Source organism: Sebastes umbrosus, chromosome 17 (genome assembly GCF_015220745.1).
Source record: "Sebastes umbrosus isolate fSebUmb1 chromosome 17, fSebUmb1.pri, whole genome shotgun sequence".
NCBI classification, from domain to species: Eukaryota; Metazoa; Chordata; class Actinopteri; order Perciformes; family Sebastidae; genus Sebastes; species Sebastes umbrosus.
The window spans coordinates 1,667,106-1,684,666 of record NC_051285.1 but is presented as its reverse complement, the minus strand read 5'-3'; the positions used below and the strand labels follow the sequence as shown (position 1 = coordinate 1,684,666).

At 38.1% G+C, this 17,561-nt stretch overlaps 2 protein-coding genes across 2 annotated transcripts; one reads left to right on the top strand and one right to left on the bottom strand.

Moving 5' to 3' along the window:
• Positions 1-611: 611 nt before the first annotated feature.
• Positions 612-6,753, bottom strand: mks1 (MKS transition zone complex subunit 1). Its single transcript, XM_037748217.1, has 18 exons — positions 6,542-6,753; positions 6,315-6,436; positions 6,061-6,113; positions 5,773-5,940; positions 4,916-5,013; positions 4,652-4,780; positions 4,379-4,483; positions 3,775-3,883; positions 3,572-3,628; positions 3,313-3,355; positions 3,141-3,203; positions 2,908-2,978; positions 2,741-2,810; positions 2,514-2,621; positions 1,982-2,115; positions 1,637-1,719; positions 1,386-1,483; positions 612-1,102 (listed from the first exon to the last, which is right to left on the bottom strand). Exons 1-18 carry the CDS (start codon positions 6,616-6,618, stop codon positions 999-1,001), a joined length of 1,692 nt encoding a protein of 563 aa, XP_037604145.1. The 5' UTR covers positions 6,619-6,753; the 3' UTR covers positions 612-998.
• A 1,369-nt stretch (positions 6,754-8,122) lies between these two features.
• On the top strand, positions 8,123-17,428 carry zw10 (zw10 kinetochore protein). The gene is made up of 16 exons (XM_037748216.1): positions 8,123-8,351; positions 10,572-10,706; positions 10,839-10,940; positions 11,216-11,293; positions 11,664-11,823; positions 12,132-12,284; positions 12,469-12,666; positions 12,754-12,890; positions 12,982-13,164; positions 13,282-13,505; positions 13,774-13,845; positions 13,948-14,117; positions 14,921-15,051; positions 15,198-15,329; positions 15,419-15,621; positions 16,780-17,428. Exons 1-16 carry the CDS (start codon positions 8,247-8,249, stop codon positions 16,898-16,900), a joined length of 2,304 nt encoding a protein of 767 aa, XP_037604144.1. The 5' UTR covers positions 8,123-8,246; the 3' UTR covers positions 16,901-17,428.
• The last annotated feature ends 133 nt before the right edge of the window (positions 17,429-17,561 follow it).

Here is a 17,561-nt window from a genome sequence, read left to right as displayed (position 1 = left end):
TATATGTATTCCGGACACACCAGACGCAGCAAGGTCACCAGTGATGGCTGTAAAACCATACAATTGATTTTTTTTCATTTGAATACAACGAAATTTAAGGGTGACTTTTTAGCGTTCTTCAATTTCCCACAGCTTTGAACGCAGCACGAGAGAAGAGTCTTGATTGGGATCTCAGTGATGTTCCTGACTGACAGGATGGAAACCAGAAGAGTGAACTGTCTGTTTGACCCTCTCTGGGTCAAACAGACAGTGACCCTGACATTTAGCTATTTTCTGCATGTGTGGAAGAAGTTCTCAGACTGTTTACTTCAGTAAAAGTATTAATAAAACACAAGTATTCCAGTGTTAGTCTATGCAACAGTAGATTGGTCTACTAACCGAGGCTATTGCTCACTTTACCATTGTCACATTATACACATTATATATATATATATATATATACAAATTATAAACATGAAATGGAAATACTACGCCACTAATACTATGGAAATACTATAATAAGTACTTAGTACTTAGCATATACAAATTGTATAGTGCGAGTATAATTTTGTATGAAATTTGACTGAAAGTGGCTTTAATCATCACAAGACAAAAAAAACACAATATAGTGGTTATAGTTCATATAAAAAGTTTATATTACAGCAAATATGATTCTAATGTTTGAAATAACCAAAGGAAAATATACAATCCAGATCTAAAAAAGTATTTTATTTTCTGTTACGTCTTAGTGTTAAACCTTTAACTCTGAAAAAGAGACTATTTACTCAAATCTGAGACAAACAGTGACAGTACAAAGAAGTCAATGCATGCTGATACCATACTTAGTAGGCATATTGGCTTTGCTCCTCATTCATTACCACAAATTTACCTCAGTTATTACCCCTTCCAACATGTTAGCTTTCTTTACAAAGAATAAATAGCGTCTCTCTGACAGTTCATCATAGTCCTCTCAGCAAAACACAGTAAATGTTGCTGGTAATGTTGGGGCATTTGCACACCTACGCCGTGGATTCGGCCTTGAGTTGGGAGGCGGTGTTGACGAGGTTTTGGGGGAGACTTTCTCGGGCCTCTTGCATCTTTTTCCTGGCCCTCTGGAAGGCCTCTGGCAGAGACAAAAAATAAATAATAAAAATAATGAAAATGGCAAAACTACACAGTAAATAATTAAAAGCAAAATATACATTATACAAATATTTTGGGCTTTAGCGCTGAACAAACTTTAAACTGATCTTTAAAACCTCCAGATCCTGGATAACTAATTCTGAGTGAATCAATCAATTTAATAATAACAATTAAAAGCCAGACTAAAAAGGTAAAATACAATAAGCAATTAGACTGATAAATAAACAAATCCCAATTAAAAGCAAGACTAAAAATGTCTTTACCCAGGATGGTGCAAACAGCTCCTTGCTGACTGAATCCTCCCAGCTGGTCAAACACTTTCTGCCTCCTCTTCTTCAACATGGTGGAATCAACGAAGGCCCTGAAACATGAACAACATGTTTACACTAAACCACACCCTACAGCTCCTGTAGGGACATTAACACATTAAATAGTGTGATAAATGAAATATTGTACACAAATAAGGTTTATAATCCTCTCGACATCCATACTGACTGATTCAAGGTGTTCTCACCTGGCTTGCTGGATGCAGTGCAGATTAAAGGTGACACTTCCGGTGGTTTCAGTGCAAAAGCCAAAGCGACTGAGCCTCTCTCCCTGCAGCCACATACGGAAGTATAAAAATAAAACATTCTTCAGTTTCATTATTAACATAGCATGAACATGGACATAAACAATGCAGTTTCCAAAATAAACATTCAGGGTTCAGCCCAAAAACATGATTGTTGCCAAGGAAAAAGCATCCTGTTGAGCCTACATCCTATTTTGTTTTTAATTGTTCTCCAACTGTCTTCATCAATCTGAAACCAAAACAGTTAAAATGTATATTTACTCTTCATCTCTCGAGAGCCTACTGTACCTTGAAGGTCCCTGGTATTCGGACGTAGCTGTGGTCTTCAAGCTCCGGAGAACCTCCGATAAAGAAGCGCCTCAGTGCAGAAACTGGCCCCGTCTGAAGGGGTCTCCACGTGTGGCATGTTATTGTGTGTTCACCTGGCAAACACAAAACATAAAACGTGTGAAAATAAGGCCAAGGACTTGATGAAATATTAATTCACAAAACATGTAAATGCTTTGTTTTGTGGGAGAATTTGTGATTAGTTCAGCATCTACATTTCTAACCGCAACAGATACCTTTACACTTTCCTTTAAAAGTTAAAATGAAAAGCGTATTTTGTTATTAGAGCTGAAACAACAGAACATATTTTGATAATCAATTAATAATTTCAGTCATTTTTCAAGCAAAAATGCCAAACATTTGTTGGTTCCAGCTTCTAAAATATCAGGGATTGTTGCTTTTTATTGTAGGTTTCTCTATTTCCTGCTATTTTCTTTAAAAGAAAAGGACTAATTAAATCAACAACAACAACTTTGCAGCGTACGCAGCGTACCAGGGATGGCAGGAAACAGCAGATATCCATAGCCTTCAGTTCGATAGCGCTGCCAGGAGTCCAGAGAAAGAACCTTGAAGTAGATCACTGGCCACTGCAGAATGGACTCTGAAATAAGGAGGAAACTAACCTCTTAAATGCAGTACTATACCGTATCATTGACATACACACACCACTCACATCTAACTAATGCATGAAACACAACATATCCCATGGATGATACCGACCCTCGCTCTCTTTTTCACTCATGTAGAAAGCCTCGAAGCTGAAGGGGTAACTGAAGAAAGCCATGTTTTCCTGTTGGCAGAGAGAATATTGAGGGTTTTAATAAATGTCAGCAGCCACGCTCTGAAGCTGTGAAGCTGTTCACCGGCCTCTTGGACAGAATACACACCTTCCCCGATGTTTTGGCCCGGCAGGTCTGCGTAACCCCTGAGAGAGGCTGAAACGGCAGGCTGGACCAATCTGAAACAAACAGTATAAAATACTTGACAAATCTCCCTTTAAGGTACATTTTGACCAGATTAATAAATGTGCGATTAATTGCAATTAAATATTTTAATCGATTAACAGCCCTACTATAGTCTCAACATACCTAAATAGTGTTATATACTGTATGTGACTTACTGTTGGGCAGCTCCATGAAGAAGTGGATGTATAAGTTATCATATTCGAAGCCTTTGGCTGAGACTGGGTAAGACAAAAAGAAGAAGAAGAAGAAGAAGGAGGAGATTTAAATGCTAAATATAGGCATTTTATTAATATGTACAATAGTGATGACCACAGCTCTCCTACTCACCTATCTCTCCATTCATCAGGTAACGCAGAATACCTAAAGGAGGCTAAAAGAGAGACATATAGAGTAAGTGCAACAGGCCACCATAATACTGTTGGTTAGTTAGTTTAACATTTTGTTTTAGGTCTAATGTTAATATCTGATCAATAATTTCAGTCATAAATGAGCACAAAATATATCAGGCTGATGGGTCCAGTGGTATGAGAGAATAGCTGTGGACAGACGCCTGATGGAGATAATGATAATTTGTTAAATGACTCACCATTTCAAAGTCCTGTCCAACGAGGCTGTTGAGGTACTCTTTGTGCCGTACGTACAGCTGGAGACAGAGAGAAGTGGATGTGTCCATATCATGAGACATGTTGTTTGACTCCATAATCAATAATACATGTATGAACACCAACATTAAAAGCTACACTCTTTAGGTCTGCTCTGGTCCTGGAGGAAACATAGAGATGAACTCACGTCTTTGTACATGTTCTGCTCCCTCTCCTTCTCCTCTGGCTGCATGGCCGTGCACACGTTCTCCACGGTGAGACGCCACACTTCTTTCTTCTCCCCCGCTGTAACAATCCTGCAACAACAACAACAACACGCACACCAGCATCCCGTTATCCTTCTGATAAACATAGTTTTGTCTTCTTTGTTTCATCACAATCTGTCCAGTATTTGTCGAGACATTTCAGTCTGGGACGAGTGTGACTTACAGTATACATTTCCTTGAAGGTCATACAGTTGTTTTTAACTCTTGTTGCTCTGATGTCCTTAGAGGACAAATATGTCCCCATCCTAAAACTGCTGTAGAAATTAGGGCCGTCCTGAACCAAAGAAATTCTTAGTCGACTAACACTCATACAACTAACATTCACATATCTGGAGGTCAGAGGTCAAGGGACCCCTTTGAAAATGGCCATGACAGTTTTTCCTCACCAAAATGTAGTGTAAGTTTGGAGCGTTATTTAACCTCCTTCACTACAAATTAGTATGACATGTTTGGTACCGATGGATTCATCAGGTTTTCTTGTAATACTGGAGCCACAAACAGCCTGCCGTCATGTTGTGAACTTGCCTGTACGGCTCTTTGCCTTTGTTGAAGTCAGGTTTTACGACGACGGTTCCACTGCCGTCTGATTTTATGGTTACCAGCAAATATTCATTCTCTTTCTGGCCCAGTCTGAGAAAGCAAACACACACACACACACACACACAGAGAGAGAAAATCACAACTAAAGAACACAACATCCACAGACGGTAGATTTTAATTTATGCTGTCAATGAAATCTGTTCCTTCACTTCTCATGTGGGACAATAGAGACGTAACTGAATGGAAATGTGGTCTTACCTTCCAGGGGGTGCCAGGTCTCCCATGATGTGCAAGGTCTGCATGGCATTATACACCACATGACTGCATTTCACAAACTCCTCTGTGGGCTCCCAGTTGACGATCTTTGTCTTCGGAATAGTACTATCCCTGCAAAATACGCCAGAGCATCCCAATCACATGACTGTGACAAACATTGAACACTACCAGAACTGTCTTTGAGGATTAATAAGCATCATTTGGATGAAAGCTTGATGCTAGTGCTAGAGCTGGTGCTTCACTCACATGGTGCGTCTGTCCTGCCGTCGATGTCTCACGCTGGCCATCCTTTCAGCCAGGAATGTGGGGCTGGATTTGGTTGTGTTCAATAAGTCAGTGGAGTGCTGTATTCAGGATTAAAGAACAACAGACTGTGTTATTAATCAGGCTTCACTTTTATCTGAAAATGTATGTGAAAAATGTCCAAAAAATATTTGTAAAATATGTGAAAGATTACTGAAAGAATTAGTGAAAAATTTCCAGAAAATATGTGAAAAATATATGAAAATTATTAGTAAAATATGTTTAAAGAATTAGTGAAAGATTTATGAAAAATGCCTGAAAAATATCCCAAAAATATTAGTAAAATATAAGTGAACAATTACTGAAAAAATATTTAAAAACTTTTAGAAAAATATGTGAAAACATTACTGAAAAACTTCTGAAGAATATCCAAAACATATTAGTAAATGTGAAAGAATTTGTGCAAAAAAGTCCAGAAAATATGTGAAAAATATCAGAAAATGAATAGTAAAATTTGTGAAATATATTACTGAAATATATCTGAAAAGAAATACGAAAAATGTCTGAAAAATATTCCAAAAATATTAGTAAAATATGTGAAAACATTATTGAAAAAATTTCTGAAAAATATCCAAAACATATTTGTAAAACGTGAAAGAATTAGTGAAAAATGTCCATAAAATATGGGAAAAATATTCGAAAATTACGAATAAAATATGTGAAACATATTAGTGAAAAATATATGGAAAATGTCCAAAAAATTATCAGTAAAATACGGGAAAAAATTGTGAATACTGTCCGATAGGCTGTAACGTGAATTATTGGATGATGGTGTTGACATAGTATGCAGTGTAAACTACCAGTTGTTGGAGTGGAAGACAGCTGGTGTAGCGGTCATGATCAGTGTACGTGAAGATCCTGTGATTACGTCGGCCCTTGGCTTTGTTCAGGGCCTTGACATCAGTGTGGTACTGACGGTCCAGAGGGGTCTGACATGCTGCCTCGTTCTGGAACAGCTCCATCTCATACTGGGACCACAGACACAGAGGCATGATAGTGAGGAGGAGGGGTAAAGTAATAATAGCTTTAACTCTTGACCTTTAAGGTCATTATAATTTGTTGAGAATAATAAACAACACTCAAACTACCTGACTGAAGAGTTTCTCCTGCCAGCCCACCTCCAGCTCCTCCTCATTATCACCTGGAGACAACAGAGTAACAGAAATGTCAAGTTATTGAAATGTGATTTGAGAGAAACATCCACCCTAAAACAAAACACAAGTTCTACACAACGTCTGTTACATTCCTGATAGATGCCAGCAATATCTCAGCTGACAATTAAACCAACAAGTCCTGAGGAGTTTGAGAGTCAAGCAGGGAAACATAGAGAACACATCTGTACCTGGCTGGCCTTGTGGGCTGAGGGTTTCCAGTTCAATGGCTCCTCTGTCTTGCTGGGACAGAACTTGCTCCTCGAGGTGCTTGGAGAGGGCTGCTGTGGTGGTCACCCTCTCTATCCGCACCCTAAGGTGGAGGAAACAAACAGATACCGTGTTGAAATGACGTGATGAAAGATGAGCTAACACACCTGAGGTTTTGTAGCTAAGCTAATTATCTAACGTTACTCACCGTATTCTGAGGTTTTTAACGGCATCCCGGGACCGATACACAGCTTCTCCGGTATCTGTGTTCCAGCTGTCCGTCATTAAGTTAATATTCAGCCAGTAAACATTAAAGAAAAGCTGCTGGTTTGCTGGTTTGATGTTAGCTGAGCTGAGCTAGCACGCTTCTGGAGTTAGCATACAACGTGTTGTTGCCGTTGCCATGGAGATGAGGATTCTTCTTCGTGTCTGGATTTTTTTGGCGATTCGCAAACCAGTTTGTACGAGAGTTACCGCCACCTACTGGACAGCAGTAACTTAACACGAATAAAATAGATTATTATTTATTGTAAAGAGAATTAAAAAAAGAATTAGTGAAAAATTACCAGAAAATATGTGAAAAATATCCGAAAATTATTAGTAAAATATGTTAAGCAATATTAGTGAAAAATATGTGAAAAATGTCCTAAACATATTAGTAAAATGTGAAAGAATTAGTGATTTTTTTACTTTTGTTTGGTGGATTGGATGATTGAACTCTCTATCAGTAACAAGGAACAAACAAGACATATTGACTATTTTTTTTATTTATTTTATTTGACCTTTATTTAACCAGGTAAAATCAATTGAGAACCAATTCTCATTTACAATGATGACCTGGCCAAGAGGCAGTAGCACAGTCCACACAAGTGACACAAACAGCACAGATACAATACAGTATGACAAACACATGAGAAAATGGCTAAAAACAGCATAGGTAAATTAATAAACACTATGTACAAAAAAAGGCAGATTACTGGATGTTCTTTGTAAAAATGGAAGAGAGAGAGAGAAGTGAGGGCCGGTCAGCAAGTACAGCAGTCAACTATGACTGTTGTTTGAACATGTTGAGAGAGGTGAGAGCTGTTAGTTTGAGCGTGTTTTGTAGTGAGTTCCAGTCATTTGCAGCGGCAAAATGAAAGGAGTTATGACCAAACACAGTACGGACTTTTGGAATGATGAGCCTAATGAAGTCACTGGATCTTAAACGGCGATTGCTGTCGGAAATGTGCAGAAGATTGGAGAGGTATTTTACACTTCATTCATTTAATACACGGTCAGGAGCCTCATATTTTATTTATTTTATTTATTTTATTTATTTTATTTATTTTATTTATTTTATTTATTTAAAGTTATTTTTTTGGGGGCATTTTTCCATTTTTTTTATGACAGGACAGTGGATAGAGTCTTGAAAGGGGGGAGAGAGAGAGTGGATGCGGAAAGGGCCACAGGCCGGATTCGAACCCAGGCCGCCGCGGTCAGGACCAAGCCTTAATACATGGACGCCCGCTCTACCAACTGAGGTAACCCAGGCGCCCTTATTTTATTTATTTTATTTATTTTATTTATTTTATTTATTTTATTTATTTTATTTATTTATTTATTTTATTTTATTTATTTTATTTATTTTATTTATTTTATTTATTTTATTTATTTTATTTATTTTATTTTTTTCCTGCCAATCTCCTGCTCCATACTCCAGTAGTCCAGTAGGTGGAGGTAATGCTCCTTTAAGCTGGTTTATCAACCACCAATAATAAACACCAAAGAAGAAGAAGCCTCTCTGAACCAATCAGAGCAGCTGGCGGGTCTCTGAGTCTCTGACTTGTTGTTGTTGTTGTTGTTGCTTCTCTTCTGTCACTCTTTTATAAACATTATAACTATTAACTGTGTAGAATAACAACTTTAACAACATGTCCTCGTTTGTGACCGAAGTGCTCGCCAGCTCTGGTAAACTGGAGAAAGAAGATCTGTCCTCTAAAATCAGCAAAATGTCCCGAAAGGTGGAAGATACGAAGGTAATGTAGCAGCTAGCTTAGCTTAGCATTAGCATAAGCTAGGTCAAGCTAACAGTAAAGTTTGAACTAGCAGTTAGCAGCTAAGCTAAGCTAACAAGCTAACACGTGTCTCTGATCTTTTAACAAAACAATAACAGCGTTAGATAGATTATAACAATCTACTTGAAACACCTGCAGATAAACATTAGCTACACCTTCAGCTAACACTAGCTAGCTATCTGGTTTAATTCAGTGCATGTCTGTTAGCATGTCTGTTAGCATGTCTGTTAGCATGTGTGTGTCAGACTCAGTGGTGACATCTGACTACGTGGCTTTATTATATCCAGTTATGTGAATCCTTGAGAACATAACTTTATATTATTATACAGTATGTCAGTATGTAGCTAAGTTACTGTAATGTTACTGATGTACACATTTAAGGTTCTTTACTTGAGTCTTTTCTTTTCATGCCACTTTCTACTTCTACTCCACATCTCAGAGGGAATATTGTACTTTTTTACTTCACTTTTTACTGCACTATATTTACCTGACAGCTTTAGTTACTTTACAAATTAAGATTTTTATGCATACTAAAACATATGAAGTGCTTATAAAGCTATTTTCATAATCATCATGTAAAAACATTTCATGGTTCCAACATCACAAATGCTGCTTTTCCTTTGTATTATTTTAATTATTTATATAATTTACATACAGTAGGTCTGTATATTGGATGTCAGTATGTAGCTAAGTTACTGTAATGTTACTGAAGTACACATTTGAGGCACTTTACTTGTCTTTTCTTTTCATGACACTTTCTACTTCTACTCCACCACATCTCAGAGGGAAATATAGTACTTTAAATTAAGATTTGTGCATACAAAAACACATAATAATAATAATAATAATAATACATTTTATTTAGTGGCGCCTTTCTGGACACCCGAGGACACCTTACAAGAATCAATTAAAACATAGACAGATAAAACAATATAAAAACAAAAGGACATGACAGACATATTTGTACAGACACATATGATGGGTGCGGATGAGTACTAGAGAGAGACATGAAGTGCTTATAAAACTATTTTCATAATCATCATGTAAAAACATTTCATGGATTCCAGCTTCACAACATGTGAAGATTTGCTGCTATTTTAATTATTTTAATTATTTTTATATGTTTTTATACTATTGTTTGGACAAAACAAACATTGTGGAGGTGTCACTTTGGGATCTGGGTAATTTTTACAGCATTTTTCACTATTTTCATTATTTTTTATAAACCAAAATAATCAGCAGATTAATCCATAATTAAAATAATCATTAATAAATAGTTCAAAATGAGCTCCAGCTTCTCTCCCAATCTGCCATTTTAATGACCTGGATCCATAATCTCCTTCTGTTTCTAGCAAAGACATGTGATCCCCTCAAAATAGCAAACGTTTTCCATCCATCTTTTCTACGGTTGGTGCAGTTTATTGCACAACAACTCCTTGTCATCCTTGTGTTGTAGCTTGGCTCTGCTAGATAAGCTGTGAAGAGCGCTGCTTTCTGCCTCCTAGTTGCGTGCGCATCTCTGTGATGATGATGCACAGACACCCGTCTATTACCCTAAATGCAATGTTCTGTTGCTTTACTGTATTATATTATTGTAAATGGAATATCTTTGATTGAATGCACTTCATTTAGCTGTGATTCATTGTTGTTATAGTTATATATTGTCTTCATGTTGATGCTCTTGCGTCTGAGTCAGTCATCATTTGTTACATGAAAGCAAAGCATGCATTAATTCACGACAAAGAGAGTGTAACGACTGTATTGTACTAAGGATGTAGTCGTAGTAGTAGTAATATCAGTTAATGAGAATTATAAACCTGATAAAAAATAGCATGTAAATATAATATGTTATGTAACTTAAGCATGTTAGTTAACATGTTAGCAGCACAATAGCATGTAATTAACTACTAAATGAAACTTGGATAAGCAACTGTACACGGTATGATAACCGTCAACTTTAATACCACCGTATACCTTGAAACCGTTACAACCCTATATTGTACTGTACATGAGTATCCGGGCCTTTGTAAAGCGATCATGTATACAGATCGGAGTTATGATATACTTACATTAATGGTTGTACTCAAATTGCAAACAGTCATGCTCTGGGCAGCTTAAAGCAGAAGGTCTATCTCAATACAATTTTTTTTTATTCTGTTTTCTTCATGTTTTATTTCACAGGAAGAAATATGCGACATGATGAACAAGCGGTATAGTGACTTCCTCCCGAGTCTTGAAGGATCTGAGGAGCTAATGGTGCAGGTTGACGAGGTCTCCAAAGAAATGGATGTCCTTACAAACTGCATCGAGACAGAGGTACGGCTGAAATTAAAGCAATACTTGAGCCAGGTTGACTTGAAAGAGCAGAACAGAGACAGACTGGGTTCAGTTCTACTGAAAGCAGATTCACAGTTTTTAACCGTTTGGTGTTATGTATGTTTGACACAGGTGCAGCAGAATATCCACGTGGCGGTGGCTGAATATGCAGAGCTGAAGCAGAAGCTAGAGAAAAATACCATCGTCATAACAATGCTTGGACACCTAAAAGAGGTACAACATACACAATTTAAATGTCAAATATAATGTAATATGTTGTCACGAATGAATAGTGTCAGGGAGTTTCCACATGGCTCCAAAAGCCACATTATGGCTCTTAATTTCTGTCTCTAATGAGCTCATAATAACAGTTATTATAATGCATTGTCCTGGTAGAACTTTTGTGTTAGCCATACATTAAATAAGCTCTCAGATTTTTATTAGCAGAGCAAAAAGTGGTATTTTGAGCATCCATAATTTAAATGTTTGAATGTTTCTCTGTGACTCAGTTTCACGGTGCTATGGAGGACTCCAACAGAGCTTTGCTGGACAAGAAGTATGTTGATGCAGCCAACCAGCTGGAGAGGGTAAGAGCTGCTTACCATCATGTCCACACAACCTTACCTCCACTGTGAACTAGGAATGGGCAATTCATGGAAAACTGACACACTGACCGAGCTGATTTAGATCCTTCTGTATGTACGGGAAATTGCACGTATATCCACGTTTTCACCCTACCTTTTATCTCTTATATAATTAAGCATGAGTCCAAGAAAGCCAAATGTAAATACTGCTAGAAGCTCTTAGGACAGAGGGTGTCGTATGCTGTAACGATTGTAAAGCCCCTTGAGGCAAATTTGTGATATTGGGCTATATAAATACATGACAATAACCCATTTTTTAAAGTGCATGTTAATACACTGATTGATGCTGATTTGACTGGGTTTTTTTCCCCAGGCGAGGGCCAGCGTGTATTCACTGAAGGGCTGGAAGATTTCCCAGCTGCCGCTGCTCAGCGCTCTCAGCTCCGAGTTGACGGTGCAGAGAGAAAACTTAATTTACCACCTGGGAGATGAATGGAAGCGCCTCGTCGTCTGCAGATTACCGCCCTCAAAGGGTAAGTCGGAACACTTTTTTCAATATGTGTGTGTCAGATGTGGTACTAATACAAATATGTGAAGTATGCTCTTTTCTGTACTTTGCTGAGTTTGAACTTTTTGCTAGAGGACTGTGAAGACTGCAAACCAGTACACACTGGCTCTCACCTTTCATCCAATGACTGTATTCATTTAAAAAATGTATGCGTTTTATAAGCTGGTCTTTTACTTGTTAGCATATCAAGTTTTGTATAATTAAAAAACATGACAGCAAACCTATCTGAGTGCGAGGCGTTAGTAGTAGTGACTGTTGGATGTGCACCACCAGAGCCTGCAGGTCTGAAGTCCTTCCTGAAAGTGGAGCTGAAGCTGAGCCACGCGTGCAGTAAGGACGGTGAAGAGAAACCACCTGCTCTGCTGCGCTGCGTCCTGCAAGCTCTGGCCATCCAGGGAGACCTTCAGCACAAGATCAAACTCTTCAGTAAGACCAACATGAAATATGCAGACAGTACTGTCACAATCTATTCAAATTGTGTTTTCATACCTTCCAGATTTCAGTTAAAATGTGTCCATTATTTTGTTAAAGGGCTGGTTAATCTATCGATCTAGCTCTGAAGCACAACGTATCCAGGGTCAGAGTTTCTGTTTCTGTTGTGGTCGTTCAGGTCAGGTGCTGTTGAAGCACATGTTGAAGCCGTTGGTGATGTACCCGTCGCTGTCGGTGAGGGTGACGGAGCAGCCGGGCGAGGGAACCGTACTGGCCTTACAGAGTTTGGAGGAGAGCCACGAGGAGAGATCCACTCCTTCACAAGTCTTCAGCAAACTGCTCCTGGTGCTCAGGACGCTGCACTCTCACCTGCTAGGTACAGTAGTACAGCGGGGCCCATTGTATAGAAATGATATATCATGCTCAATGGAACCGTGTTTTACTTGTTATTATTATTTTTCAGATGTGTCCATCAGCGATAAAAAGCTTTCTGCTATCTTTGGGGAGCTGATTTGGGAGGAAATTTCCCAGTGCATCATCCACGAGTGTCTGCTCTACTCCATCCCCACCAACAGCAGCCAGCTGGAGAAATACAACACTGTACGGACCAAACAGTATCATATATAATATATAGATAACACATACAGACGTACATGTTTACTGAATATGTGTTTTGTTGTACGCGTTGAAGGTGATCAAGGAAACGGAGGAGTTTGAGAAGTCCCTGAAGGAGATGGAGTTTCTGCACGGCGACTCCACAGAGCTGCTCAAATACGCCAGAGACGTCAACTGTCACTTCGCCAGCAAGAAGTGCAAAGATGTCATCGTGGCGGCGCGCAAACTCATGACCTCCAAGATGCACAACACCGTCAAAGTACGTGTGAGCTAGGGTTGAGAGTCTGGATGAATAAACTGGAGACTGGTTGATTGATTCCGTTGCTGTAGCATGAAATGGAAAACATTAATCTTACTTCCAATCTTCCTCCGTTAGATCACACCCGACTACAAGCTGCGTCTTCCCAAGCTGCCGGCTCCGGCTTCAGAGCTGAAGGTGAAGCACGAAACCACGAAGGACGAGATGACGATGGAGAACGCGAAGCAGCTGTCTGCGTGGAGTCTGTGTCTGCCGGCGTGTCGCATCAGCGAGTCGGTGCAGCAGCTGATGGAGCTGGCACTCAACACGCTGTGTGAAGCCGTCGGAAGCTCCACACAATGGTAGGTTACAGTGCTGCTCGGAGATATGACTGTCGTCTGTAAAGCCCCGTTTCCACCGCAGGAACTTTCCCCCCGAACTAGGAACCTTTTGAGGAACTCATTGCGTTTCCACCGCAGGGATCAACCAGGGTCTAAATTAAGTTTCAGGACCATTTTACCCCCAAAAAAGGCCCAGGCCGGGGTAGTACTTTCTGAAAGTAGAGGGAACTTTCGGGGTGGAGTTTGACTTGTAAAATATAATCAATCTTCCTGTTGTTGTTCTCTTCAGTGCATTACAGCTCTTCTTCACTGTGAGAAACATCTTCCAGCTGTTCTACGACGTCGTCCCAACGTACCACAAGTAAGGACGTTTTCCATCGTATTAACACAGAGCAGATCGAAACCAACACACTTCACCCGATGAAGGTGTAACTGGTTGTTTCTCTGCTCCTCCGTCATCCAGGGAGAACCTGCTCAAGTTCCCTCACCTGGCTGCCATCCAGCACAACAACTGCATGTACCTGGCTCACCACCTGCTCACCCTGGGCCACCACGTCAGAGCTCACCTGCCGCAGCCGCTCAGCGTGGGCGTGGCGACGTTCGTTGACATGGTGCCCGTTTTCAGGAAACTTGGTAAACAAATAGATCTACAACTGTTTGGCCACATTGCCGTGAAATTTGGTACATAAATTCATCCCAAAAAACTACTCCTGATCTGGAACATTCATGATCCACAGAAGGGCTTCAACAACTAATCGATTAAATCAAATAAAATTGACTATAAAAAGTAGGGATGCTCCGATAAATTAGTGACTAGAAAAATAAATAAAATGTCATTAAATGTAGCAAAAGTAATATTAAAAATAAATGTAGCCATTAATTAATTATAATAAATTGATATTTCTGTATTAATTTGCTTCTTTATTTATTTATCTTTGTATTAATTCCCTTATTTATTTACTCTTATTTTTAATTTTCTCTTTTATTTATTTATGTATTTATTTTTATTCATTTTTAAATGTATTTATTTATTTTTACATTTATTTTTAATTGATTTGTTTTTTGCGCTTATTTTTTATTTATTTTTAAATGTATGTGTTTATTAATTTATGTATTTATTTGTATTCATTTTTAAATGCATTTATTTATTTTTACATTTATTTTTAAATGTATGTGTTTACTTATTTATGCATTTTTCTCTTTGTATTTCACCCCTTATTTATTTCTGTATTCTTTTTTTATCATTTCTTTTACACATTTCATATCTCATTTCTAATACATATCTTATGCAAATGAGGGAGCTGGGGGCAGATTCGCTGTGTGTTTTGGTGGTCACCATCAGGCCAAAATGTCCACATCTACATACGAAATCTCAACATCTAATCTGCAGATTGCCTTGAGATACGCTGAGCACCCTCTTTGTCGTTTTCCTCCAGGTGCTCAGTGCTTCTTGGCTCAAATGAGCGTCCAGAGAGCTGAGCTGCTGGAGAGACTTTCCACCGCTCACAACTTCAGCAACCTGGATTACGAAGACAACTACATCGCAGCCAGCAAAGCAGTAAGACAGGTGAGTGAGAGGAGAGGCCTCGGAAAAGGTCATCAGTAAATCTGTTGGTCTAATGAGAGAATCCTGCATGAGGCAGCTCAGTTGATATTTTTTTATTTACGCGCTGCTTCTCACTCGTACGGTGATCGTGTGTTTGCTCGATGCAGGTCATCCATCAGTTGAAGCAGCTGGGCACGGTGTGGCAGGATGTGCTACCAGTCAGTAACTATTGCAAAGCCATGGGCAACCTCCTCAACACGGCCATCACGGAGGTCATCGCCAAAATCATGATGCTGGAGGTTTGTCCTTTATATCTTGATATGATGGTGATGATCTACTGTATGTGATGATCAATAAGGACGTTATTCCTCACTTTAACCGTCTACAGGATATTTCCTCTGAGGACGGAGAGCACCTCCACACTCTGTGCCAAACCCTCATCGAGGAAGGTCCGCTGGTCTTCATCCCTCTGGCCGAGGAAAACAAGAACAGGAAGTATCAGGAGGAAGTGCCTCTCTACGTGAGGAAGTGGAGCACCTTCAAGGAGCTGGTCATGGTGCTGCGGGCCAACCTGCAGGAGATAGTCGACAGGTAGGAAGGAAACACGATGATGAAGTATCATCAATAGGTTATAATATAAAGTAAATAAAAGCCTTGTCTGGGGCATTTACTGTTTTTTAAAATGTATTTATTTTTAATCAGTGATTATGTTCAGGCTTGTTCTGCTCAGTTCTTAAAATATACATACAGATACAGGGCAGATTAAAAAATAAACAAATAAATTACTCGATAAATAAATAAATATGCCATTAAAAGAACCACAGATAATATTAAAAATAAATGTAGGCATTAATTAGTTGATAAAATGTGACATCAATTGATATTTCTGTTTTAATTTGCTTCTTTATTTATTTTTGTATTACTTCCCCATCTATCCACTCTTCTATTTAATTTCCCCTTTTATTTATTTATGTATTAATTCATTTTTATTAACTTTTTGTATTTTGCATTTATTTTTATATTTATTTAGTCATTATGAAATTGTATGTATTTTATTTATATTATTTTGGGTTAATTTAATGGCATATTTATTTATTTATCAAGTCATTTATTTATTTATTTTTATTAACTTTTCAATTTATTTATGTATTTATTTATTTATTCTTTTATGTATTTCTGCATTATTAAATTGTTAGTATTTATTTATGTATTTATTAATATTATTCTTGGTTCATTTAGGAGCATATTTATTTATTCATTATTAAATTGTATGTATTTATTAATATTATTCTTTGGTTAATTTAATGGCATATTTATTTATTTATTGAGTCATTTATTTTTTTAATTCACTTTTAAATGTATTTATATATTTTTGCATTTATTTTTTATTTATTTTGGTCTTATTTTTATATTTATTTATGCATTATTAAATTATATTTATTTATACATATATTTATTAATATTATTTTTGGTTTATTTAATGGCATATTTATCTATGTATTTTTGCATTTATTTCTTTTATTTTAGATTTATTTATGCATTATTGCATTTAATGGCATATTTATTTTTCCATCCTCCATATAGATTAACTAAGGTTTATGAATAATGTCCCGGTATGCCAGTTGTTCTGTTTTATAGTTATATTTACGTTTGTTCCCACTAGCCTTAAAGTTAAACTGTGCAACTTTAAAGATTGCAGTTAGCGAGAGACTAATGTTTCTTTAATGTGTCTGTGGTTCCTCTCCACAGGTGGGCTGACGGTAAAGGTCCGCTGGCGTTGGAGTTCTCCAGTTCGGAGGTGAAGAATCTGATCCGAGCCTTGTTTCAGAACACGGAGAGGAGAGCTGTAGCGCTGACCAAAATCAAATAGATACTCTGAGAGCAAAAAGAAAGATACTAAAGCACTTTTTCCTCCTGAGGAAAATAACTGACCCACGCCTTTATTCATTTCCATTGTGTGTTGCATTACATATATGCATTAACATGTGTGTGTAACAGTTTGTCACTGAGACGTAGTTGCCCTGTCTGATGGTGGAGCTATAAGCTGGTTGTAATCAATCTGTGTTCCTTCTCAGCATCCAGACTGCAATCAGTCGTGCAGAGATTACACAAAGGCTTCTTTACATCGGCAGCCTCGGTCATATAGCTTCGGGGAGGTTGTGTAACCGGCGGTCCGCCATCTGTTGACATGTGAGGGTTAACTTTGCTGCAATCTAACTTCATCTGTAGCTCGTCTCAGCGGTACTTTTCTGTACTGATGTCATTTCAGGAGAGTTTGTTTGAACTTTAACGCCTCTTAACAACCATTTAGTTCTGACAAAGATGCATCTCAAGCCATCAAACTGAACTCTTCTATTATGTATTTATTACTTGTCCAAATAAACCAAAAGACTTTGCAGAACCTTTCTCAAACTGTTTGTTTTCTATGGATATGATGGTAATCTCGGTGGCAGCCGCATAAAATGCCTCGCAAAGCACTTTCCAAAGTTTTGGGTCAGCTCTGTGTCCTTCACACGACACATGCACAGATC

Bases quoted from the DNA above. Each gene is read 5' to 3' on its own strand.
- mks1 (XM_037748217.1), bottom strand. From the start codon at position 6,618: ATGACGGACAGCTGGAACACAGATACCGGAGAAGCTGTGTATCGGTCC. The intron at 3,356-3,571 runs GTGAGTCATTTA...TCTCTCTTTTAG, and splicing joins TTGGACAGGACTTTGAAATG to CCTCCTTTAGGTATTCTGCG. The intron at 1,484-1,636 runs GTGAGAACACCT...TTCATGTTTCAG, and splicing joins CACTGCATCCAGCAAGCCAG to GGCCTTCGTTGATTCCACCA.
- zw10 (XM_037748216.1), top strand. From the start codon at position 8,247: ATGTCCTCGTTTGTGACCGAAGTGCTCGCCAGCTCTGGTAAACTGGAG. The intron at 8,352-10,571 runs GTAATGTAGCAG...TTTATTTCACAG, and splicing joins GAAAGGTGGAAGATACGAAG to GAAGAAATATGCGACATGAT. The intron at 15,330-15,418 runs GTTTGTCCTTTA...AACCGTCTACAG, and splicing joins CCAAAATCATGATGCTGGAG to GATATTTCCTCTGAGGACGG.